Consider the following 25,873-nt stretch of genomic DNA (forward strand, 5'->3'; position numbering starts at 1 on the left):
GACCTATAAGTTTGCCTAGTGTGAACGAGGAAAACCCAGGAAAAGCTCATTCAGAGTGGCAGGCCTAAAAAAGCGTTTTACACTTTTTTGACCAAGTGCCCCCAGCGGGAATCGAACCCGGCACTGAAGGGGAGAGCGTTAGCGACTACACTACGCGGGACCATGTCATGTCATTCGGATCACACATTAAGCTGTAGGTCCAGGTCTCATATAGCCTCGCCCTCGTTGCTGAAAGGGACGCTAAAATCAAATCAAACAAATCTTCCCTGTAATGCGAGACAATCTCTTCTCTTGCTCACCCATGAGACAGGTCTGGGTTCATTTTAATATATATCTTTTCCACAACTTACATGAAACCTCACTTGCACAATGTTATAATAATAATAATAATAATAATAATAATAATAATAATAATAATAATAATAATAATAATAATAATAATAATAATAATAAAATAAAGGGACTTACTACTTTTTCGTTTTAGTCCTAATGCTTTGATAGCAAGGCATAGACATCAGTAACAACGTTAGCCATAATTTCTTGAGGGAGACGAGTAGAGGGGGTAAATATTTTTTTGGGGGGAGCAGCTAGTTTTTGTGTACCGAAAATAATATATTTATATTACTCTAACTATTTTACAGCACAATATGTCTGGAGAGCTTTCAGGGAGCAGACGCCCCCTTGTAGACATCGTGTGTTTTAGCATGTGTATTTTTTTGTCATGTGATTAAGCAACAAATTTTGATAGGTGGAAATTGATAAAAATAAATTTGAAACATTAAAGATTAAAATTGTAGCGAGTTTTGAAATAGACACGTCTCTCTTTTTTTTCTACCGCAAGCACGTGAACCAAAAAGATTTGTATTAAGCGCTTGGCTACCGGGATTTTTTTTTATTATGTAAGTACTAATAACGCGAAAAATTATCAAATAATAAAGGATCGAATTTCAATAATCTATACAATTCAGCGAATAATTAATTTTGTAGTTTATTAATCATATTGATGATTAGAAAATAAAGAATTTTTTATGTTATTGTTAAAAGAAAAAAATATATATAACTCGAAAGTAAAGAGGGTTCGTCGGCTTCAGAGAAATGAATCATCCTTAACGAATTTCAAGGTCAATTCTCTCGGTAACGGAGCTTTGAAGTGGCCTTTGATTCTGCAAATTGGGCTTTTTTCCCCTCTTCTTCTTCTTTCATTTACTATAGCAAGAGCGAGAGTGCTTTTTCAAGTGTTCTGTATGTTAAGAGATCTACGTCCGCCAATGGTTTTATTATCAAAACTGTTAACAATAGAAGGTGAGTGGGTCTTTAGTATGCACCCTTCTTCTTCGTCTTTTTTATAATATGCATCTTTCTGTGTCGTACGAGACTGTCAGGCGGGAGGCGCTTTTCGCATCGCATGCGATGATCACCTACGTAACCGAACCTGACCGAAGTTTGTCATTTACCACCAATACGAGCCGAGTGTTGCCGAATCTGGTCACGACTGCTACTGACATCTTGTAACGATCAGGGCGAACTAGAAAGTAGTCTGCCAAGCCTTCCCCTTTTGTTCATAAACGCTGTTCAAATGTGGTCGTAGAATCGTAGGCGCTGTGTTACAGAATGTGTCAATGAGTTCGTTTCTTTCACAGATTACAGAAGGTGTGCGACACTGGTCAAGCATTAGTCGTCTACAATAAGGGACGGTGCGATACTTATGCGGTTCTGGTTTATGTTCCCATGGCAACTGCGAAGCCCGTAATGCAGGGGGAGAAGACCTGCCGTAATGTATCCGCAAATTGCGGGTTTTGGATGGAAGCTTTTTTCTTCAAGTAAGTCTCTAGTTTCTTAATTTTGTTATTTAAAAAAAAAATAGTAAGTAAGATAGTGAATTCGTCCAAGGAGAGGCTTGTCTTTCCTGATTTCGCCGGTAACCTTATGAGCAAATTTGTATTTATGATTTGCATTGAACTTATCGAATAATTGATGATTAATTGACACTAGTTATTATAAGTATTAGTTACGAATCTAACGCTTACCGTAAGATGTTTTAAATAATCATTTTAAAGTTTTTGTTTTGATCTCGATTATCAAAACTGCTGCACCGTGAGTGACAGACTGCAAGTTTGCAGTTCAGTAACCCGAATTTACCTGACAATTAAGAATAAAGAAAACGGGATTTTGTGGTGTGGGATCGCCGCTATATTGCGTGTATCGTGTAAGCACTTTCACGTTTACTCATCAGCTGTTTTAACTACTATTGGCACTGCGGTTCTAAAAGGAGAAATTACGCGTCTCAGCAGCTGACACTACCACGAGAATTCTATCTAGTCCTACATAGCGGAAGGGAAGCACTTTTGACTCCCCAGTGTTTACATAGGCTCTCTCGCGCTCTGGCAGCAGGAATACAGAACAGCTGTAAAATAAAGGAAAAAAAGAAAATGGAATGAGCACATATCTTCTTGAGTTCTTGATTGTGCGCTTTGAATTGGATTTTAAAAAAAGAAAATGAAAAGAAAGAGACTAATACCTTGTGATCAGCTGACAGTATTGTGAAGTCGTGTATTGTTCGTGATTGATTGTAAACACACGCTTTTGTGTAGCGTTTGAAATTGAATGTTTATTTCAAAAATCAATCTGATTATGAGGGAAAACAATGCCACGTTGAAAACAAAAAAGCTATGATTTGCATAATAGATTATAGGCTAAACCATATCGACTATAGAAGTTTGCGATAGTGTGCTGTGCTTTTTCTGATCGGGAACCTATTTTCGAATTCAGAGTTGAACTCCCTCATGGCTAAGGGGTTAGTGTACGCGCCTTTGGGGTGGGAGTCCCGGATTCAATTACCAGTGAGAGCTAATGTGAATCAGACCTCTCGTTAAGCTCTAGGTCCGCGGTCGTCTTATATAGCTTCGCTGTTGAAAGAGACACTAAACTTGACATCAAGTCGAATTCAGATTTTTTATGGCGGTATGATATTTTCCCAATGAAATTGTTAGATCAAGTCACCATTTAATTTTTGAGAGTTGCTTAACGTTCACAGAACCAAACATAAGCACATTTCTCTGTGGAACAAGGGAAAAGTGAGAGAAAAATCCCCTCAGAACGTCTACTTTTATTCACAGTGAAATGTATTTCAATTGACAAATAACGTATCTTATTTTGATTATTTGGTTTACTTTTCAAGCAACTCGTAATTTGATTTTCAACTCGAAATTACACTTTGTTGTAAATGCAACTCAATGCATTTTGGGGGGGGTCCGCGGTGGCTTAGTGGTAGACCGTTCACCTCTGGTGCTTAGGGTCCAGGGTTCGATCCCAGCTCCCGCCAAGTGAACCTTGTGGTGGACGAACACCGTATGCGTGGGTTTTCTCGGGGTTCTCCAGTTTCCTCCCACTTTCTTCATTCCACCATTTCATTCATCACTCATCACCGTCTCCTTTAGCCTAACCGGCATAACCGTGGGACGTAAAACTCAAAGTTTTCATTTCAATGCATTTTTCAAAATTACACAGCACCTCTGCGAAGTAGTATCACAATTCCATTGCTAATAGCACAGGCGTGTGTAGTCATTTGTTGGTTAAAAGAAATGAAATCTTTAAGATTTACGTCCCACAGTTATGACGGCTAGGCTAAATGTGACTGCGATGATGAGAAATGAATGAAGTGGTGGAATAAAGAAAGTGGGAGAAAACTGGAGGACCCTGAGAAAACGCACGAACACGGTGTTTATCCACCACAGAGCTCACTTGCTGCGAGTTGGGATCGAATCAAGGACCTCATGCACCAGATGTGAACGTTCTACCACCGAACCACCTCGGACCCATTGTTGATAGTGTATTAATAGTGTTGTCATTAGTAATTCTTAAAATTCGAGGTAACTAGGACATGGGCGAGATGCTTTGTACCCACTGCTTGCTTTTTTGTCTTTTTATTTATCTAACTTATTAAAGTGAAATAGGCAATCATCTTTAGCTAAGAGAAAAGGGTTTAAAATTTCAAGAGAATTGACACATTATAATCCTCTTAGTTCGTTTACGGTTATCGAACTTCATCAAGATATAAGCTGTTATAGCTGTCTACAATGAAATTGTCAACAATCAACAACATCACAATAAAAAAGGAAGTTATTTACGATCAACAAAAGTATATTCAAAAATGTTGACATTAGCTGTTGTCGCAATGTCTCAGTGGTAGAGAGTTCACTTCTGGTGTTGATGTCCCTAGTTCGATCCCAGCTCGCGCCAAGTGAGCTTTGTGGTAGACAAACACTGTGAGGTTTTCTCGGGGTTCTCCCGTTTCCTCCCACTTTCTTCATTCCACCACTTTCATTCATTTCTCATCATCACTGTTTCCTTTAGCCTAGCCGGCAAAAGCATGGGACGTAAAATTCGAAGATTTCATTTTATTTTCATTCGCCGTGGTGTAACTGAAAGAAAACTTGTCGGAATGAATTGTCACCACATCTAAACCTTCGATCTCTCAGTTGCGAAGCAAGAGGGCTAACCACACACTCCTACGATTGATCCACTAATCTTCGTTCATTTTAGATTGTATAGTTAATTTCTAGAGCAGTAAAGATTGAAACCTTAACGGTAGTCGAACTCACGGCTACGAACATCAAAGGCTTCACGAACACCCACTAAGGCACTAGAAAGCTCATTAAAGTAAACAAAAATAAGTATATGCGAACTTTTTAGTTATTTTTTCAGTAGTAGTGGTATGTTAAGAATCCATGTTTGAATTCACGAAAACGAATTTTTAATTACTTGGTAACAGAAATGATGTAGCTACGTCTTCGCCTTAGACCTATTGTAATATAATTCAAGTAGTATGCACCAACCCTTTTTGGTATACAAAATTACAGCTACCCCCTAAATGTTTATGTGCACCTTCGCTTGTCTCCCCTCCCAAAATAATTAGGGCTGCCTGTTTTACACAGTAAATAAATAAATACTAAAATGGTAGGATATTTTGTGTTTGATGTAAGTAAGACGTCCCAGTGAACTAGTTATTTACAAGCGTCTATTTTAATTTGCCCTTGAAATTGTGGCACTAAAGACCTACAAACCAATTTAGTTACGTGAATGATATTTGTGATCTAAAATACCAAATTTCTTTTCTTTTCGATGTATTTAAATGATTGACTCTCCTTACTGCTTGAATTAAAATTACAAATAAAAAAAAAAGCAAATTAAAACTCAGCAAGGAGATTACAATGTTTTCACTTATTTTAAACGTTTTTTTTTTTCTTTCTTTTGACAGGGCTGCGTGCCAACCTGTCGTAAAAGATTTGATGTCGTGTTGTAATTGCTTTAAACTTGATTGTACAGATAGCTTGCAAAAAAAAAATTGAATTAACGTGCGATCAAAATCTATATCGGATGTAAAGTTTACTCAGCTGATATTTTTATAATTTCAGCTGAATGAGAAATAGATTCAGATATTATATCAATACTTCATAGCTTTTAAAATTGGTAATAAAATTTGTGTTGTTTATATTTACCAATGACATTGTGCTTTTCATGTCAAACCGATATTCTAGATCTCAAGAAACCCGTTCAACAGAGTTAGGATACATAAAAACATGAGGGGGCCGCGGTGGTTCAGTGGTAGAGCGTTCACCTCTGGTGCTTGGGGTCCGGGTTCGATCCAAGCCCCCGCCAAGTAAACTTTGTGGTGGACAAACACCGTGTGCGTGGGTTTTCTAGGGATTCTCCCGTTTCCTCCCACTTTCTTCATTCCACCATTTCATTCATTACTCATCATCACAGTCTCCTTTAGCCTAACCGGCATAATCGTGGGACATAAAACTCAAAGATTTCATTTCATTTCATAAAAACACGAGGTGTTATTCAGTCCCCTTTTCTCTGTCGTTTTTTAAAGGAAGTAGGAACGCGTTCATGTCGTCCCCCAGGGTCCTTTTACGGATCTGGGAAGGATTTTGACGTACGGATCTGGGAGGTAATCATTATTAAGAACAGGAAGAGAAACTGTTTTGGTAATTTGTTAAGAACGAACTCTTTATTATGAGGGACGTGCTAGAGAGTATGGTGTCAAGAAAAAGAGGGAGGGGACGAAGGAATCTACAGTTGATTGACGGTATCAAAACAAAATAAAAAGTCGTACGTAGAGACGAAGAGGTTAGCGGAAGAGTGGAGCTTGGAAGCTTCTTAGTTCTGGCAAGTGTCCTGCCAATAATGGCAGAATGCTATGATGATGATGATGATGATGATGATATATTAGCTTAATGTTCCACGATTATGATCCGAGGCTAAGGGAAATAGGGAGATGGTGATGATGACATGAATGATAATCGTGGAATGAAGAATGTAGGAGGAAACCAGAGAACCCCGTGAAAACTTACGCTAACACGGTGTTTGTACACCACAAACTCCATTTGACGGGACCGGGATCGAGCCAGGGACAGTGCGGAACAAAGGTGAGCGCTCTATCACTGGGCAACCGCTGCTCTCTACATTGATTTAAGATCCTTGTAACACACTTCCTCAGATTTCAGAAGCGTTCCCTACATCCATGTTTGAGCATCGAAAACCTTATTTCCTGCGGGGGAAGTGTGTATTCTTTAGGTAATTTATGAATTTGTAATGTCAATAACTCCATTACACCTTGCTACTACAGGGCCATGGTGGCTCTGGCAGGATCGTTCACCTCTCGTGCGCGGGATCCCTGGATTGATTCCCGCTCGCGCCAAGTAAACTTTGTGGCGGACAAACACCGTGTGCTTTCTTTTTCTCGGGGTTCTTCTGTTTCATCCCACTTTCTTCATTCCACCATTTCATTCATTTCTCATCATTACCGTCTACTTTAGCCTAACCGGCATAATCGTGGGACGTAAAACCCCAAAGATTTCATTTCATTTCATTTTACCTTCCTACTACAAAGTTCTAGATAAATTCTGGTGGATCACTTAAATTGCTGCACCATAGGGAATATGATGGCTTTAATAGATATAAACCAGCGTACTTATTAAAATACAAATTGTTCATTGTCATTGTGCTATTAACAAAACTCAACGAAGGCCTAGCAAGCAAAGAAAAAAAAAAAACTTATTTATCTATAGTTGCCACGAAAGAATGGCAAGTCAGTATAACTGACAGAGTTGAATTGGCTTGTTTCCTATCGATTGCCTTGTTGAACTAATGTAGTGTGTATGGAAGACTACTGTGACTCCCTCTTGACGTATCCTCTCTTCCTCTATCCCTCCTCAAATATTATCAGTGTTCATCCGTGTGTGAATGATTCATTTCGGATTTCCGCGTACAGTATTTTTGATTTTTCGCACAGCACTGTGAGAGGAAATGAAGAAGCTAGTCGAACTAGCGAACTCGGTAGAAATCAAGATTAAAGTTTCTTTCCAGCATTCGGGTTCTGAGACGAGAGGTACTGCATGATGCATAACCTAAATCATTGTGTAATAGTGTTTTTATTTGCACACACCCCCACTGGGAATCGGACCCGGAACCACGCGCAGAAAATCATGCCCATTAGCCATCGGGCCGTAAAGAGTTAGCAGCAGATGAGGTGATTTTTGGCTCAGGCTTGTTTTAAAAGTAATGAAGATATTCACTACGGCGAAATTAAACTACCGCTAATTTTAGAGTTTTTCTGTAATAACTTCAAAACAAATAAAAATATTCAAAAAGCAGAAACGTAGTGAACTAGACAATACGATTCTGCATGTGATACCTTTACCACAATTCACTTATCTGCTTTTGGTATGCCGCTATTTACAGAACCCGCAAAAAATGCTAAATCTATCTACAGTTGCAAATCGAAAGCAGATGGATGAGTTGCGATAACGGTATCTCATGCAAAATTTTATTGTCTAGTTCACTACGTTTCTACTTTTCGAATATTTTTGTTTTGAAGATATTACAGAAAAAACTCAAAAATTAGCGATAGTTTAATTTCGCTGTAGTGAAGACCCTTAATACTTCTGCCGGGAATTCAATCCGAAAGATCCTATCAAAAGCGGAAGCGTAAACCGTCCACTTTTTTTTTTTTTCATTTTGTACTTGGTCATTGCCCATTATATACTTATGGTATATCTTTCGTTAGATCTTATTCTTATGCATCATACCAGGTTATTATTATTATTATTATTATTATTATTATTATTAACCGAAATTAGTTTTAAGACCTGCAGCATAATGCCTGATTGGGTTTGTGTAGAACCAACTCAATACTAACTGTAGCATAGATCTGTTAATTTTACTCTAAACCGGAGGATTATGTTATAAATTTGAGTTCATCATAGATATTCCGCCATTATGAGAAGGTCACTTACCACAATTGAGAAACTTTCATGTACACTCATATCCAAAATCATTGTCGCATATCTATAACTGTCTTCTTGTAAGAATATAATTTTATAAAGATTTTGCAGGGTATGGTATGTGTATAATCGGGAAATGTATATTTGTGGTAAATTTCATAGGAAAAGAATTATAAATGCGAAAATTAGAATGAGTGAAACAAAATGTAACTAAATGAACAAGGAAGTTTCATCTTCGTTTTATTGTTTTTATTTACTGCTCTCCTGACTTGAAATTTGCCACATACATGTCTTTGGCGATTATACACATACTAACATTATAAGAAATACCGGGCAAATTCGTTATCAAATTATATTCCTACAACAACATATTTATAGACATGCGACAATAATTTTGGATATTGTCTTCAGATAACCTCTTCGTCTTTACATGCGATTTGTATCTTTTGATACTATCAACTGTGGCTTCCTGGGGCCACGGTGGCTCAGTGGTAGGGCGATCATCTCTAGCGCATGGGATCCCTGATTCGATCGCAGCTCGTAACAAGTAAGCTTTGTGGTGGGCAAACACAGTATGCGTATGTTTTCTCGGGGTTCTCCCGTTTCCTCTCACTTTCTTCATTCCACCATTTGATTAATTTCTCAGCACCATTGTCTCCTTTAGCCTAGCCGGCATAAACGTGACACGTAAAACTGAGATTTCATTTTGTTTTGTAGCTTCTTGTGCCTTCTCCCTCTCTTTCCACCATACCCTCTAGCTCGTTCCTTAAAAGGAGCGTAAGAATATACCACGTGCTAGATGTTGAACTAATAAACTGAAGAAAACTGTGTTAATAAGTAATATTAACAATTTATTATTAGACTTCCGAACTACGCTATGCATGTGTCGGAAGTCTTACAGGATGGCTTTGTCCGTCCGTCCGTCTTTCGACTGCTATCAGTGTGGTAAGTGATATTGAGATGTGGTTTTTGCGATCGATTTAGCGTCTCAAGGATAGGTTTCGTCTTCGTTAACTCTGTTCAAACCGGAAGTGGTTCAAATTAGTCATTTCAGGTTTCAACATTTATCACCATAAAGCGAAAATGGTAACAGCAGCGTTTTTTTTTTATGCGATTCAGTCTCTCAACAGAGACCCTTAGCCAGCCCAAAAATGTAGGTGGAGGGGGGGTCGATCCAACCATATTATGGGTCATCACCACATTATAGGTCATTTGCAAGCCTACCGTGGAAATTGTAGAGGACCAGTAAGAATATAGGGGGCGGCCTCCCGTTTATACGGGCCTGTCTCCAGACAACGTACCATGACTATCCCGAATACTTTAAAGAAACCAAAAGTGGTTCAAAATTAATATTTCCGGTTTCAGTACTGATTTTCATAGAGCAAAAACTACGGAAGAGCGAGATGCTGGATTTAGCAGTTGATTCAGCGTCCCGAGAATACGTTTTATCTCCTCCGTTAATCTTTATTCAAAACAAAAATTGTTCAGATAAACCAACTTCGGTTTCGATATTTATTACAGTCTGGCACGGTAACTCAGTGGTAGAGCGCTTACCTCTGGTACGTGGGGTCCATGAATCAATCCCCGGACAAGTAAGTTTGTGGTGAACAATATCGTGTCCGTGCGTTTACTCTTAGATTATCATTCCATAAGTTCTTCCATCATCATTCACTTGCTTTAATTAACGTCTCCCTTAGCCTAAGGGGGCATAATCGTGAGACGCTAAACTGAAATACTTCATTCATGGGCGTCATTTGGGGGGGGCAGGGAGGGGTATTTGCGCCCCTAAGTTTGAGATTTATATAGATTTTATCAATAGAATAGGAGTAAGTGAAAAACGCGAAATTTTGTTTATATCAAGGGGTCTTGCCCCCCCCTCCCCAAGACAAATCTGAAATTACGCTGCTGACTTCATTTTTCATCTTCAACATTTATCGCCATAGAACAAAATGACATAGGCAGCGACAGGTGGTTTTGTGCAAACGATTCAGGGTGTCAAGAAAATAAACCATCACAGCCCTCAACACTCCACTGAAAGCCAAAGGGTTTGAAATTCATTACTTCCGGTTTCAATACTGATTTCAATAGAGCAAAAACGGAAGAGATATCGAGATGTGGTTTTATGCGATCGATTCAACATTCCAAGAGTAGGTTCCGCCTTATCCATTAATCCGCTATTAAAACCGGAAGTGTTTCCAGTTCGCCATTTCCGGTATCAACATTTTATCGCCATAGAACCAAAATGGTAATATTTAGCGACAAGCAGTTTTCTGCAATCGATTCAAGGTGTCAACAGAACGTGTCAGTTTAATCCCCAACACACTACCAACAACGCAAATGGTTGTAATGTGCTACTACTTCCGGAGGGCAAAAGTGGTATCGAAATTGTTTTTCGCATTTGACTCAACTTCCCAAGAGTAGATTTTTATATCCTTCATTAATCCTCTATTGAATCCGAAAGTGGTTAAAATTAACCATTTCCGGTTTCAACATTTATAGTCGTAAAAATGGTAATAGCGACAAGCGTTTTCTGTAATCGATTGAAGAAATCAAGAGAACGCAGTGGTTCAGTGGTAGAGCATTCACATCTGGTGAATAGGGTCCCTGACTCGATCCCAGGTGGCGCTAAGCGAACTTTGTGGTGTACAAACACCGTCTGCGTGGGTTTTCTGGGGTTAACCTGTTTCTTCCTACTTTATTCATTCCATTCATTTCTCATCATCACGATTTCCTTAAGCCTAGGTGGTATAACTGTAGGACTTAAAAACTGAAAGGTTAATTTAATTTCATTTTTTAAAAATCTTGAATGAGAACTCGAAGTTCTAATATGTGAAACTGAGAAGTCAGAAAACTATTTTCCGATGGAAGTGTATTATCTCCAATAGCAACTATCACACGAAATATTCAAGATTTATAATGTAAAAAATATGATAATGTTTTTATAGCATACGGGTATATTACCGAATATAAGGCGCGTCCCGTAATTATAAAATTAACAAATAAAAAAAGTAAACGTTCAAAATTATTAGACACATGTCAAAATTATAAAATATAGAAAATAAGAAACCGACGCAGTAATACTTTATTATCGTGTCTTATTTCACTACGAGCGATTGTGTGTTTTGGACAGCATGCGTAACGAACAATGGAAATATCACCTTTACAGTTGCTTTTTGTGTTTATATAATACTGGTAGTTGGAATGATGATTTATTGTTAAGAACAGGCATGTTTCGTGAAAAGCGGGAAAAATGACAAATTCTTGCGATGTTTCAAGTGACAATCTCCGAGACTGCAAAAGATATGTGAAAATAGGAATTTCGTTACGACTGCCAGCATTCCAGTGTTGTGCATTTCTACCAGCACATAAGACAGTTGCATACTTTTCATAGCTTAACGTACCATTTCGTGGTATTTTTTCACGTTGACTTTTCAGAAAGAGATAAGGGGGGCAACATATATGAGATTCTTCATGTAGGTAAACATATATAAAATCCATGCCAACACAATTCTCAACGGGCAGAAGTTACATATAATGAGTCACCAATAAAAGCACAATTAATTTTGTTCATCACAATATACTTTAGACATTGCATTTGTAACGACAAAATATACTTGTTTTTTTATTAAGGATAAAAATATTCATAAACTCTTTTGTAGGTCGAAATTTACGAATAATATGTTAAGATATTGTAACAGGAATTTTAGGAAAATCATCCATAAATAGATCAAAAGATTGCGATCTTGGCCAAGAATTAGTTTTTGGTTCAGGGGCCACAAAATTTTTGAATGGCTCCTAAATAGTGTTTTCGTATTTTCTGCGGAATAAGTACATCATACTGAGTTAAGTGATAGTTTGGGTTTGGCTACACTCTATGCAGTTCTCCAGATATAAGGCCTACAAGAAAATTTCTGTCTGAAATATATTGGATCTTTTGATGCAAAAAGTAAGTTACACACACACAAAAAAAAGAAATGTTACTTTTCATATATCATATGTGTAATTAGTATAACTTGGGAAATGAGGCAAAATGGGTCTCTTTCTTTCGAGATGGGATTCTGTTTCAGGCTGACATCACTGGTTATTGTCTGTTTTCAATGTTCCTTTAAAATTATTAGTGACTAATTTGGAAAATACCCATGTAATAATCCGTTTATTCTTTGAAATCTTTGCTCTTTGCAAAATGATAGAAATTCAATTTGTAATAAAGTAAATATATTCTCAAAACTGAAAAGGAAGTATTTTATTGACGATGGGGTTTCCGCAATAGTGACAGCACTTAATCCTAGTGTTCGTAGAGCTTTAATTTAATCGCGCCATTAATTATATTGATGGCAATTTATCGGTCAAAAATTGTTCCTGTCTCGTAAAAGCTGTTGCAGATCATCCTCTCTAACGGAATTAGTAGCAAATTGTTCGGACTTAGGGTTAGAATAAAAGTAACTTAGTCAAAATGATTGGTCACGTGTAGTGTTGTGAAGGCCTGAAAAAAACTGAAATTTTGGGTAAAAAAAGTTTTTGAGTTTTTTTTTTTTTTTTTACCGAGGTTGGGAAAAAACTGAAAACCTGTGAAAAATTGAAATATTAGAATATTTTACTACATTATGCTTTTAAAATTAAAACTTTATATTTACTAGTTTACAGTTAAGATCATTGAGTACTTATGTTTCTTGTATTAGAATAGGGAAAATTTGTGGCAAAAAAATATATGTGCACCACTCCTTTAAAGTTAGCACCGTGATAGAATGGAGTTATGACTACAAAAGATACTAAAATATAATCCTAGTTGGACTAATTAATATGGACGCATTTAAATTATCTTAAGCAATCTTATGAAATTCCCGCTTGATAGCATGAAAGTATTAAAATGACGGGGCCAGAATTATTTTAATAAATATGTTAAAATAAAATATATATATTTACAGAAATATGTATCTTCCTTGTGCTGTGTGAAATTTGCGGAAATTTTGAACCCATTAGAAAAAAAATATTTTGTTCGGGAATATTGGCAAAAACCGGAAAATATAATTTAAAAATTATTTCTTCGCTTAATGCTAATCTTATTTGCTGTAACTTGTCTGCAGCATATATACAATGTATTTCGCTAGCAGGAATAATACTTAAAGCAACAGGTTTTAATTTTACTTTTTAGTTTTCTGATTTCTGGTAAAAATCCCTCTTTATTATTTGTATATTTTTCGAACAACTCAAAAAGAGATATGATCTTATTTACACATACACACATATTCTGCACAAGTGTATAAAGAGCATCTCCAGTGACTCCTTACTTCCTTGACCGGTGATTACCAGGATTGATATGGGTATGTAGAGAACCGGTAGGCCCTGTAGGTCACGAATATGTTGGTCTCGATGTCGCAAAGCGAGGCGTGTTTGAAGAGGAGTCGATAAACTGATCGATGGTCCCGACAGTGCTCTACTCAGTTCTCGAGTCACCATGCGCCACTGGAGGCTTCCGGTGGAAATCTTTGGGTCTATCATCATCTCCTGACTCCGTTGTGTAATTCTATGCCAAATATTACCCACGAAACTGCAGAGATACAGCAGGATCCTCACAAGAACTGACGAGAACCAGCCCAGAAGCACGTAATGTTTACTTGTGGAGGCGCGTATCTCCGGTGACCGACGGGCCCTTTGGGCAATGTTGGTATGGGGAGAACGTGTAGACACGTTAGTTTTCGCATATGCAAATTGCGATGTTGGATTTGAAGTTGTTCCAGTGCCAGCTCCCAAAACAGCCAGACATTGCTGATCGCTCTGTTATTTCGATCTATTCATCAACTGAGCTTGATTTGTGTGTGTGTCAGGGAAGAAACTGAACTGTGCCTTCCCCATAACACACTCCTAGCTACGGGCTTACTGGATGTCGCAACTAAGCCCAAGAATGGGTGGAACCAAACCAAGCTCAGCTGACGTATGGGTCAAAATAGCAGAGAGCGATCAGCAGTGTTTGGCCGTTTTGAGCTCAGGCACTGGAAAAACTTCAAATGTGACACCGAGATTGAGGAACTAGGTTTCTTCCCGTTGTCCCAATACCCATAATGCCCGAGGGGCACATCGGTCACCGGTGAAAACCGCCCCCGCAAGTAAACAATCTGTGCCTTCTGGGCCGGTTCTCATCGCTTCTTGTGAAGATCCTGCTGGATCTCTGTGGTTTCATGGGTAGTGTGCGGCCATAGAATGACGCAACGGAGTCAGGAGATGAGGGTAGACTCAAAGATCTCCACCGAAAGTCTCTCCAGTGGCTCATGATGACCCGAGAAGTGACTACAACACTGTCGGAACTGTTCACTGGGTTTTCAACTCCAGTTCGAACACACCTCACTTTGCGAGATCGAGACAAACGTATTCGTGACCTGACCTACAGAGCCTAATGGTTCTCTACCTACCCACATCGACCAAGTACTCACTGGTCGATAAAGTAGGGAGTCACTAATGCATTAGGTGAAGATGCCCTTTGAGCAGCGAGAAATATATTAAAGAATTACCATGTGAAACTTCCGTTCGTTCGCACGGAGAGAATACGTTTCATTTTAGACAGAAAGGGCACCAAAACTGTCACAAATGAATTTACGGACCCAAAGAACTATGAATACGACACTAGTATCGGTCATTTTCAATTACTTTTATGTCGCCTTCCCCTTTTAGGTGTACTAATGGGGGCTGAATTTGGATGTAAACGGAAGTGTCTGTTTATCTCAGTGATTCCGAAAACTATGGATTCGACACTAATATTGGTCATTTTCAATATATATCCCCCCTTCCTTCCTCCAAGTTGCACCTTCAAAGTGAAATAATAATAATAATAATAATAATAATAATAATAATAATAATAATAATAAAACATCCCAGGCCCGAACCTCATCTATGTTGAAAATTTTATCGAGATCGGTCTAGTGGTTCAAGAGTTGTTAAGTTACAAATATAGTCCCTTTCATTTTTATATGTAGAGATAATTTGTCGCACTAGAAATCAGGTATTTTTTACATACAAAATTTTGTACATATAGTTTATATAAAAGTCTATATTAGAATATTAAATAATAGTAATAATAATACTCATGTTTTACTGTATGAGTATTAGTGAAATTTCCCTACTGCTCTCTGTTTTAAGAAGTAATTTGGTTAAAATTAACGAGCACATTAAGAACTCAGTTTTATTCAAGAGCCCTATTTGTTATGACAGAAATGCTGCATGATAGTAGATGTGTATGCAACTGTAAACGTTCTGTAATTAATGCATAATCACGAATAAACGACTAAAAAGCATATAAAGGAAATGAGTGCAGACTATTAATTTTCAAGAATAATTGCAACAGTTTTATTTTCGAATGCTTCTTTTTCAAATATTCACAATACTGAAATTTCTCAGCTTACATTTTTCACGCGTTCGAAAAAAAGAAGAAAAAAAACTTCCATTACTAGTAAAATTAACCTAATTCAAAGATTTTTATTTTCCCAATTTTTCCGAAAAGAAACCGGAAAAAACGGCTTTTTACCAACCGGTTCAAAATTTCTGGAAATTTTACAATACTAGTCACGCCAGCCTGAGGTCTTTCTATTGCGAAGCAAGGCTTTTAACTGTCCTTCCATATCTGTTAATTTGCTTGCTCTAATGTTGTGCCAAGTTTGTCATATTTATTGCAACGGGTAGGTCTCGTGGCTCATGTCTTCACTTTCCCCGTGTGTGCAAGTCATTCTTCTGGTAATACAATACCTAGAATAAAGTCCCAAGTAATACAGTAGACTCCCGAGTATCTATCCTAATGTGGCGAAAGGGTAACCTGGATAGCAAAAAAAGCCGGATAGATCGGAGTTCTAAGAACTCATTTCTTTATGAACATTAAGCATACCCCAAGAACAATTTACGAATACAGTATTGTACATACTGTACAGTTATAATCAGGAACAGTGGCAAGCGTACTGTATTGAGGTCGGTTACACACTGACGAAACAGTGAACAAGTAGCAGAACGCTGCTCTTTCCCTATCAAAACTTGTATTTTGCACACGACACGTAGGAGGATCGTAGCAGACGCCCGCTTCCAATGCTTTGGCAATGTTGCCAGTGCCTTCCTCATTTAATTACGACAAAAGAAAACTAGGCCAGATAGTCGCGAGCCGGATACTCGGGAGTTTACTGTAGTTTATTTCAGTTTATAACCTCGATGTAGCATTAAGTAAATTATGACAAACCACGAACATAACTGGAATATAATATAGATGTTACAGCGATACATTCCTATTATAATTAATCTGTACCCATTTTACCAACACTGATCAGAGGCGCAATAATTAAGCATATAGCTTAGATGTAATTAAAAGAAAGAACGCTGTTATTGACAGGACATGTTGTCATGGGAAAAGACTATGACAAAAACTATCAGTTTGTTATTGACAAGATTATTAGTTGTTATGGGAAAGATCATTACTGAGTTATACACACGAAATTGGAAGATATGTACAAAAGCTATGGTTGCTGTTGATATTTCATGTACGTATAAAACAGAAGAATAAATCGACGATATCTGGACACAATTCATGTTTATGGTTAGTAATTAGTAGTTGATATATTTATTATAATAACGTAGTGATTTAAAGGTACATAAACGAATCAGGGCTAAAGCGAAGTGTTTTTATAATATATTTCGTTTTATCTGGTGCCGAAGACACGAGACTATACTATACTATTTAGTTCCGAAGAATAGTAAGAACTGAGTTTATGTGTATACGTATTTTATGAGTTTCACTACTTTGAGAAGTGGGAAGAGAATCCAAAGAATTAGCAATATGCAGGATTCCGAGATTGAAGAAGTACCCAGTATTTCAAATGAAACCATATCTGGAAATGCCGTAACTGTGTCTGAACATTCCTATTCTAATCTTATTGATATGTTTAGTCAACTACTAGATGAAAAGCTAGAACAGAAATTTGATCAACAACAAAAATTGTACGATGAAAAGCTAGATGAAAAGCTAGATGAAAAGTTAGAACAGAAATTTGATCAACAACAAAAACTGAACGATGAAAAGCTAGAACAGATACTAGTGCAGCATAAATCTCTTGCAGATAAAGTACAAGGTGTGCAAGAGAATTTTGACCGCTTGCAACACAATTTGAAAGAAAATTTGCAAGTATTAGCTGATGAAGTTACCATCAAAATTACAAATGATATGACACGAGAAGTTGATACCAGGTTTCAACAATTTAGTAACAAATGGCAAGATAGACAGGATCAACTAACTCTAGAAACCGAGTCGATAAAGAAAGTCGTTGAAACCATGGAATCGACGACAGCCCAACAAAAAAGTCAGATAGCGAATATTACTGCCCAGGTCAATTCACATAGCATACTGATATCCAACATACAAGAGGAAATCAGATCGTTACAAGAGAGGGAATGTGACTACAATAATCCTATGTATAAGGAGGCTTTGGGTACTCCCAATCAACAGGAAACATTGCATCATCAACAGGAAACATTGCATCTTCAACAGGAAGCATTGCATCACTGCCCGAGAACTCCATTAATAGAAACTGACGGGATATCTTCTTCTAAGAGTTCTACTGATGATGGTTTAGTTGTGGAAAACTACAGAAGGCGATTCCAAAGTCCAGATCGCAAAAGGAGAAAGGAGATAAATAAGTGCGAAAGGGTTCCAGACCATTATCAACGCCAACAAAAACATAACTATAGCAAAATAAATGTTAAGGTCAGTGAAATTAAGGCCATGACTAAATTCAGCGGTAAGTGTGACGAAACCGCAAGCTCGTTTTTAGAAAAATTTGAAGCAGAGTGTGAAATTATGGGTGTAGATCAATCTAAATTTATGAAGTTGTTACCACATCTGTTACTTCCTCCTTGTTCCTTGTGGTTTAAGGCTATTCGCGACCATATAAAATCCTACGAAGAATTTAAACGGGCCTTGTTGGCTAATTACGAAAATGATTTCTTGTTAGCTAACCGTGATGCGATGGTGCGAACTCGACACTATTCACCTCGGGTCGATAAATCTCTTACGGATTTTACAATCAATGCATATAATGAACTTAAACTCGTCAATCCGTTTCAGCCCGAATCCAGAATAATCGCTTCCGTACGCATTTTATTGCCGTATAAATTACAACAAATTCTGTTGTCAGCTCAATGCGTAAACTTCAATCATCTCATAATTTTAGTTCAAAACTTTGAGAATCAATTCCCGAATCCTAATGGGAGTAATCGTAATCCATCGAATCCGATTGCCGTCAGAAACTTGAATATAACTAATGAAAATACCGAAAATCTTCGCAGCGATGAGAGATCACGTGACAATACTGGCATTGGAGTTAGTGAGAGATCTGTTATACGTACTGGAACTGGAGCCAATGGAAGATTCAATTCTAGCGGTAGAAATGGAACGAATTATAATAATCCGAGGAACAGTTGGACGAACGGGAGAAACTTTCGTGGAAGACGCAATTACAGTAACAATGTCATGCATACCGGTGTAACTCAAAACAGATGCAATTGGAGATCTCGAGATGGCAGGAACTGTCGGAATAGGACCGAAGTAATAAATGAAACAGGAAATGGATCAAGAGAAAATAACCAAGATTGTGGTGTTCAATGTACTTTAATTGACTCGTTTATTAATCATAATTTAAACTAAAACCCGCTGATATGGTTGGGGTTAATCCCATATCAGCTGAAGGTTCTCATGATTATTCGTCTCAATGTTCATCTAATAGTTTATTTGTTTGAATTAGTTGATGTTAAAACGGGCAAATCTATAGGGTTTCGCAATATTGACGAACTAAAGGTATGGCAACCTTCGAAAATCACGAAAAACAAATGGTTGAAATTAGTTGAAACTTTAGTCAACCCTGATCTGTTAACTAAATTAAACTTGGATAACAATTCTTAATTTATTCTCTCAGATGTTATGAGTTGTGTTATGAATACTTCATTTGGACTTTATATTTGAGCAACATGTTATGATGTGATTAATTTATCTTATCTTTGTATTAACTTTGAATGTTATGTTTACCTTTATTTTACTTTACATGTTCAAAAGAGATTTGATTGTGTTAACTTGAAATCCATGACAGTGAACTTAAATTGAAGCTTTTAAATGTAATTATTACCTTCTGATCTTGTTGTTGACGTGTGATATGATGGCAATCTTAATTGTAAATAATGTTGTTTGTATATGAATGTTATCGCTCAATGTAAAAGAGGAACAATTAACTAGTAACTCTGTGTAAGTCATCAGTTACTTATAATTTTGAATAGACCCACAAATAATATTTTTTAATGAATCGACGCTTTATGATATGTGATTAGTAATAAAAGAAAAATGTTGTTATAAATGAATTGATATATATATGGAGAAAGAAGAGAAGAGAAAACTACTTATATTGATGTAATAATAATAATTAATAGGAGAGTTGATTTAGTAATAATTAGTACGAGGGCTATTCAAAAGGTGAATGTTTTGAAAATATACAGGGTTCTTTCCTTCACTATAATACTGTTACGGAATTCCCGTTCTGGGCGACATTCATACAGCGATACATTCCTATTATAATTAATCTGTACCCATTTTACCAACACTGATCAGAGGCGCAATAATTAAGCATATAGCTTAGATGTAATTAAAAGAAAGAACGCTGTTATTGACAGGACATGTTGTCATGGGAAAAGACTATGACAAAAACTATCAGTTTGTTATTGACAAGATTATTAGTTGTTATGGGAAAGATCATTACTGAGTTATACACACGAAATTGGAAGATATGTACAAAAGCTATGGTTGCTGTTGATATTTCATGTACGTATAAAACAGAAGAATAAATCGACGATATCTGGACACAATTCATGTTTATGGTTAGTAATTAGTAGTTGATATATTTATTATAATAACGTAGTGATTTAAAGGTACATAAACGAATCAGGGCTAAAGCGAAGTGTTTTTATAATATATTTCGTTTTAATGTCCGTTCTGTTTTTTATTATTTTATTTGAGAAAACTACATTTTTGAACAGAAATAACACTTAATAAACCCCTATTATGGTATGACACGATTTCGATTTCACAGCCTTAACTGCATTAGAATTTATGGACGTACCGAGAAAAAAATAGTATTACCAAACGCTAGTTTGTATGAAATGTTAGCAAGTTCGTAAAATCTGTTAATAGCGTCGTATTTGTGTTCAGATACATGCGTCTTCCACTCTGTAAGCAATGGATAGCTTTGAGTTTTTAGTAACGTATTACGATGAGTCAGGTACTTGATATGTTTGTTAATGACAGAGTGTCTGTCTTACCTAAGAGTTATCGCGAAACCTACGAAGGCTTAGTGGTAAATAGGTAGTGTTGTTGGATACTAGGTTGCGTGTTGGAACCATGGTTTCACTATGAAGAACGGCAGAGGTGATCTTCAGTGTCTTTAGCAGTGGAATTCTTACCGCAGGGCGACCATAGGTGCCCGCCTAGGGCACCAAATCTTTCGTAAAAATAGTTAAAAATTATTTTTTTCAATTAACCTTAACGTTTTATTTGGTTTTATTTTTGTTCACCACCAATAATATGTGGAATCCACGTTAAGTTGCAGGTTCACAACTCGCGTAGCCTCGCTGCTGAAAGGGACGCTTAACTAAAAATTAAGTCAACAATATACGGGCATGTTAAATAAATCCATAGCCTACTAGTGTTTGTTGGTAAAGAATATGAACATGAAAGCTGTGGCAGTTCCTTTCTTTCCCCTCTTGCAAAAGATTAAAAAAAAAGTTAAAAAAATTAACAGGCTAAGGAAAAACATATAGTTTTCTTTACAGGGTATGTTTAATTTGTGCTTTATCTGGGGGCGCAAATTGCGTAGAAACACCGCTGGTTCCAAGTCCAAACTCGGGGACACGGTGGCTCAGTGGTGCAGCGCTTACCTCTGGTGCGTCGAGTCCCTGATTCGATCCCCGACCAAGTAAGTTTCTAGTGGACAGCACCGTGTCCGTGGGTTTTCTCGGAGTACTCCCGTTTCCTTCCACTTTGTTATTCTATTAGTTCTTCCATCATTCATTTGCTTTAATCGTCTCCCTTAGCCGAAAGGGCAAACGTGGGACGTTAAACTAAATTGCTTCTTAGTGGTTGAAGCAAAAACAAAGAAAAAGTTTATTTGAACGGGAATCGAAGCCGGAACCCTTTGTGCGTCAGTCGTAGATGCTTCTTACTCTTCTACGCCGTCACTTAATAACTCTACTCTTCGTACGATATATGCAGCAAGTCGAAAATTTTAAGACACTTTCTCCGCTATTTTTTGGCTATTGCGCGCTGCCTGTTACTAACATTAACACTTTAAATGTGCACTACTACCTCGCGAAAAATGGCCCCGAAGTTAATTTACCAAAGTCTGTTTACTCCTTGTCAGATTGTCTTTCTCTTATAAAATAATCTAGTTCTGTCATATTTTTTCCTGAAGATATAGGTGGGAGTATGTTACAATTACTTATCGTCTTTTCGAGATTTAGGATAATTCCCGTTTAATACTGTATAGACGTAGTGGCTTGTAGTATTGGACTCTCTCAAAGCTTGGAGCCCTTCTAACAAAAATTTCTGGGTGCACGCCTGGATTGGTTTTTTGACTGCGTTGACGTAATGCCGTGAAGTTGCCCATTTTATAAAGATTTTTTTTTCAGATTTCTCTTTCTTAAGCAGTTATTAGTCAAACATTGCAATCTTACCTTCAAGATCTTAAACGTATTTAAACGTTTTGACATCTTCTTGAAAGGCTTGATCCTAAAATCGCAATAAATCAAAATAAATTAACCTTATAACGTCCTTCCGTTATCTGGAATACAAAAACTCTCTTTTCGAGGCGAAATAGATAACGCTTTCTGTGCACGTGTTTCAGTTGGGTCCCATATTTGATAACCAGTTGGGACACTGTCCTGGGATACAAACGTGAATAGTCATTCGGATAAAATTTTATTAAACTCCAGGTTCTGTCTTACAAAGCTACGGTAGTGGAAATTGACTTCCGTCAAAAAACCAACGAAAAAGGTGTACTTAGGTGTACTCACGTTACGATCATGGCTTACTGGGTTAGTTTACACTGATGAAGAACCAGCAACAATCGGAAAAGAAGCACTGTCAAATCATAGGATCTATATTTAGAGCTAACATCGAACACTTGCGTTGCGTAACTGAGAGAAAACCTTGAAGATTGCTGTCAGCAGGGTTTAAACCCGTATTCTTGCGTGTACGAAGCAATATAGCAGTCACTAACGTACCAACGTTAACAACAATATCCAATTTGGAACAACTGGGTTTGTTTTCGATGCATATTGTGTTTTGGTGGGTGAGTGTGACCAACAGTACTGGTTTAAGTAATAACTAAACTTCTGGCAAAGACTTGTGACCTGCCAAACTCTTTTACGTTGGATGAGGTGGTTAGCACATCGGATTCTTTTCCGGGGTCGCGGTGGTTCAATGGTAGAGTGTTTGTTCCTGGTGCATGGGGTCTCTGGCACGATCCCAGCAAGTTCACTTTGTAGTGGTCGCGTTGAGTTTTCTCGGAGTTCTCCCGTTTCCTCCCAATATATTCAGTCAATCAATTTCTCATCACCGTCTCATTTAGCCTAGCCTGCATAATCGTGGGACGTAAAACTGAATGATTTCAATTCATTTCGGGACGTATTCCATCTTGCTTACTATCTAGATTGAGATAAGCTACCTGTTAGTTTATGTATCTCTTCAGTTTTTTTAAAGACGGAAGTTTCTTATCGAAAATTGTCTTCACTGATAAAAATAACAATACGGAACTGCAGACCCTAAACATTTAGGTACTCAACAACACTAAAGGTCAAACGAAATAATAAATAAAAAGTGCCATAAAATGGTAATTACGCAAAATGCTGTTCTGTGCATAACGAGCACACAGTGCATTACGGTAAAGGTTTGACGGTGTTGTACGTTCGTAGAATCGTGTCTTTCTTTAGGCGTCCTTCACCTAAATTGTGTATTGATCTGCTACTTTCATGTCTATTCTGGCCGTGGCAGATTGTCAGATACGTTTCTCAATCTGATATATGAAAAAAGAAAAGAAAAAAATAGGAAATTTAACTTAATTTTGTACACGGAAGAAAACTAGTGAACTATGAATAAATGATACGGGGCTTTTCTCTTGAGCAGAAGTTTATTTTTGAACCATGTTTGTTCTCGTGTACTCTTTATGGTGATTTAATTAATTTCTGATATTTTTTTCATATTATTGAGCAGCTAATCACTGTTTTATGTAAAGTATTATGGAAACACGGTGGCTCAGTCGGAGGATATTACGTCTGGTGCGTGGGGTCCTTGGTTCAATCCCCGGTCAAGTAAATTGTGCTGGATAACATCGTGTCCGTGGGTTTCCTCGGTGTACTCCCGTTTTCTTCCACTTTTTCATTCCACCAATTCTTTCATCATCATTCACTTGTTTTAATCATCGTCTCTCTCAGCCTAACTGGTATAATCGTGGGACGTTAAACTGAAAGATTTTATTTTTTTTAAAATCAAGTATTTTTTTTCGTGTAAATGTAGAATTTTAAATTATTCCAAGTGATATTTTTGAGTCAGGAGACGCGGGTTTGATTTCCGTCGGGAGTTCATGTGGTTAAATTCCCACTTAAGCTTGTAGATCTACATTTTGCATAGTATCCCTGGTGAAAGAGAGACAAAACACCAAATCAATCCAAATGATATTTACGCTGTCTATCGTTATTTCAAAATAACTTGAACATGAAGAAGAAAATCGTAAATATTTGAAGGTTAGGTTGAATTGAAGCTTAGCTATTTCTGCAGTGAGGCTATATGAGACGTGAACCTGCAGCTTAACGCGTAATTCCGGCTGCATGAACTCTCACCGGGAATCGAACCAGGGTCTTCCGCGCCTAAGGTGCGTACCTAACCATATAGTTTAAAGAATATACAGTGTTGTCCTAAAAATAAACCACAGTTTTTGTCCATTTTTTAAAAAATAAATGAAATCTGTCTTATGTCTCACGTTTGTGCCGGCTGGGCTAAAGAAGACAGTGCTGATGAGAAATGAATGCAATGGAGGAATGAAAAAAGTGGAAGGAAACGGGAGAACCCTGAAAAAAACCACACACACCGTGTTTATCCACCACAAACTCACCTAGCGCTAGCTGGGATCGGCTCAAGGATCCCATGCACCAGAAGTGAACGCTGCACCACTGTGCCTCCTCGACCGCGTTCAGTTTTTGAGTTTGAAAATTAACAGTTGCGGCTTACATTTGATAATTCATGGAATGGATCAAAGTTGATTTTAATTTAGCGCTTTACAATTGTGCCCTTTAGGCAAAGAGTACGGACAATTAGCTAAAATGAATAATTGCGAAATTATTTTTGTGTTCCACCGGGAATGGAACCCGGAACCAGTGCTCCAATGGCACACGTGCTAGTATTAGACTAGCGGAAAGAGCTTTGCGAACTTATACATTTGCTTTTACGACATATCTTGTTCTATGTTGTTTAAAATGACGATTTCTTATTTTGAAGACTCGCTTCTAACATTTATATAGGGCTGCACATCCGGCTTTCTCCCACCTCACACTGAGATCTTGTGGATCGTAGACTCTTTCCAAATACTATATGTAAATAAAATCATTATACAGGGTGCGTCAGCGTTCATAGTAGGATATTAAAAACACACCATCAGGCAGTAACTGTAATTTATTTATTACCTCTTATGTCAATTAATAGTTAAAGGTATGCCATTTACTAATGTGTAAGTCATTGTCCATTGCGTGGATTACCTTTTGAATATGACTCCTGTCAAATGATGCCCCCTCTGCACAACACATTCATCTAGGGGGCGTTGGAAGCTTTCCATAACTCGGCGTAACGTATTCCCTGGTACATTACCGACGGCAGTTCTGATGCGATCCTTCAACTCAGGAATGGTGACACAACGTGTTCGGAAAACTTCTTGCTTCAGGTAACCCCAAAGGAAAAAGTCTGCTCATGAAAGATCAGGTGAGCGAGGCGGCAACGGGAAATTACTCTACCTGGAAATGTCTGTCGCAAGAAATCCATGCAAATTCTGGCGTATGTGAGGTCGCTCCGTCTTGTTGAAACCATAATTGTTCCACATCCACATCGACCATACCTAATTGGTAAAGAACGGGGTCTTGCAGCATCTTTAGGTAGCGTTCACTGGTGACAGTTACAGCCACGCCGCTGTCATCCTCAGAAGTAAGGGCCAATAATCCCAAAGGAAGCAACTCCACACCACACTGTGACACGAGAACTGTGCAAGGGCTTGATGTGCAGTTCATGCGGGTTTACATCACTCCAATAACGCATATTCTGTTTATTCACTGAACCACATAACTCGAAATGAGCTTCATCTGATATCAGGATGATGTGCAACATTTGTGGATTTTGTCGAAGGAGATCACGTATGGTTAAGCAGAATGTTTCTCGTGAAACCCAATCGCGAGGCCTAATTTCCTGAACAATCTGCAGTTTATATGGGTGAAAATGGAGATCTTCGTGCAATATTCTCCTGAATGAGCTATCGGAC

At 37.6% G+C, this 25,873-nt stretch overlaps 1 protein-coding gene across 1 annotated transcript in view; it reads left to right on the forward strand.

Moving 5' to 3' along the window:
* Positions 1-1,515: 1,515 nt before the first annotated feature.
* Positions 1,516-25,873, forward strand: part of LOC145687954 (patched domain-containing protein 3-like) — a 317,349-nt gene continuing 292,991 nt past the window's right edge. Inside the window, exon 1 of the mRNA XM_081761553.1 lies at positions 1,516-1,820. Coding sequence (XP_081617679.1) covers positions 1,729-1,820 — 92 coding nt within the window. The 5' untranslated portion in view covers positions 1,516-1,728. The remainder of the gene's footprint in view (positions 1,821-25,873) is intronic.

This window comes from Thermobia domestica, chromosome 6, assembly GCF_964235325.1.
Source record: "Thermobia domestica chromosome 6, izTheDome1.hap1.1, whole genome shotgun sequence".
In the NCBI taxonomy this organism is placed as follows: Eukaryota; Metazoa; Arthropoda; class Insecta; order Zygentoma; family Lepismatidae; genus Thermobia; species Thermobia domestica.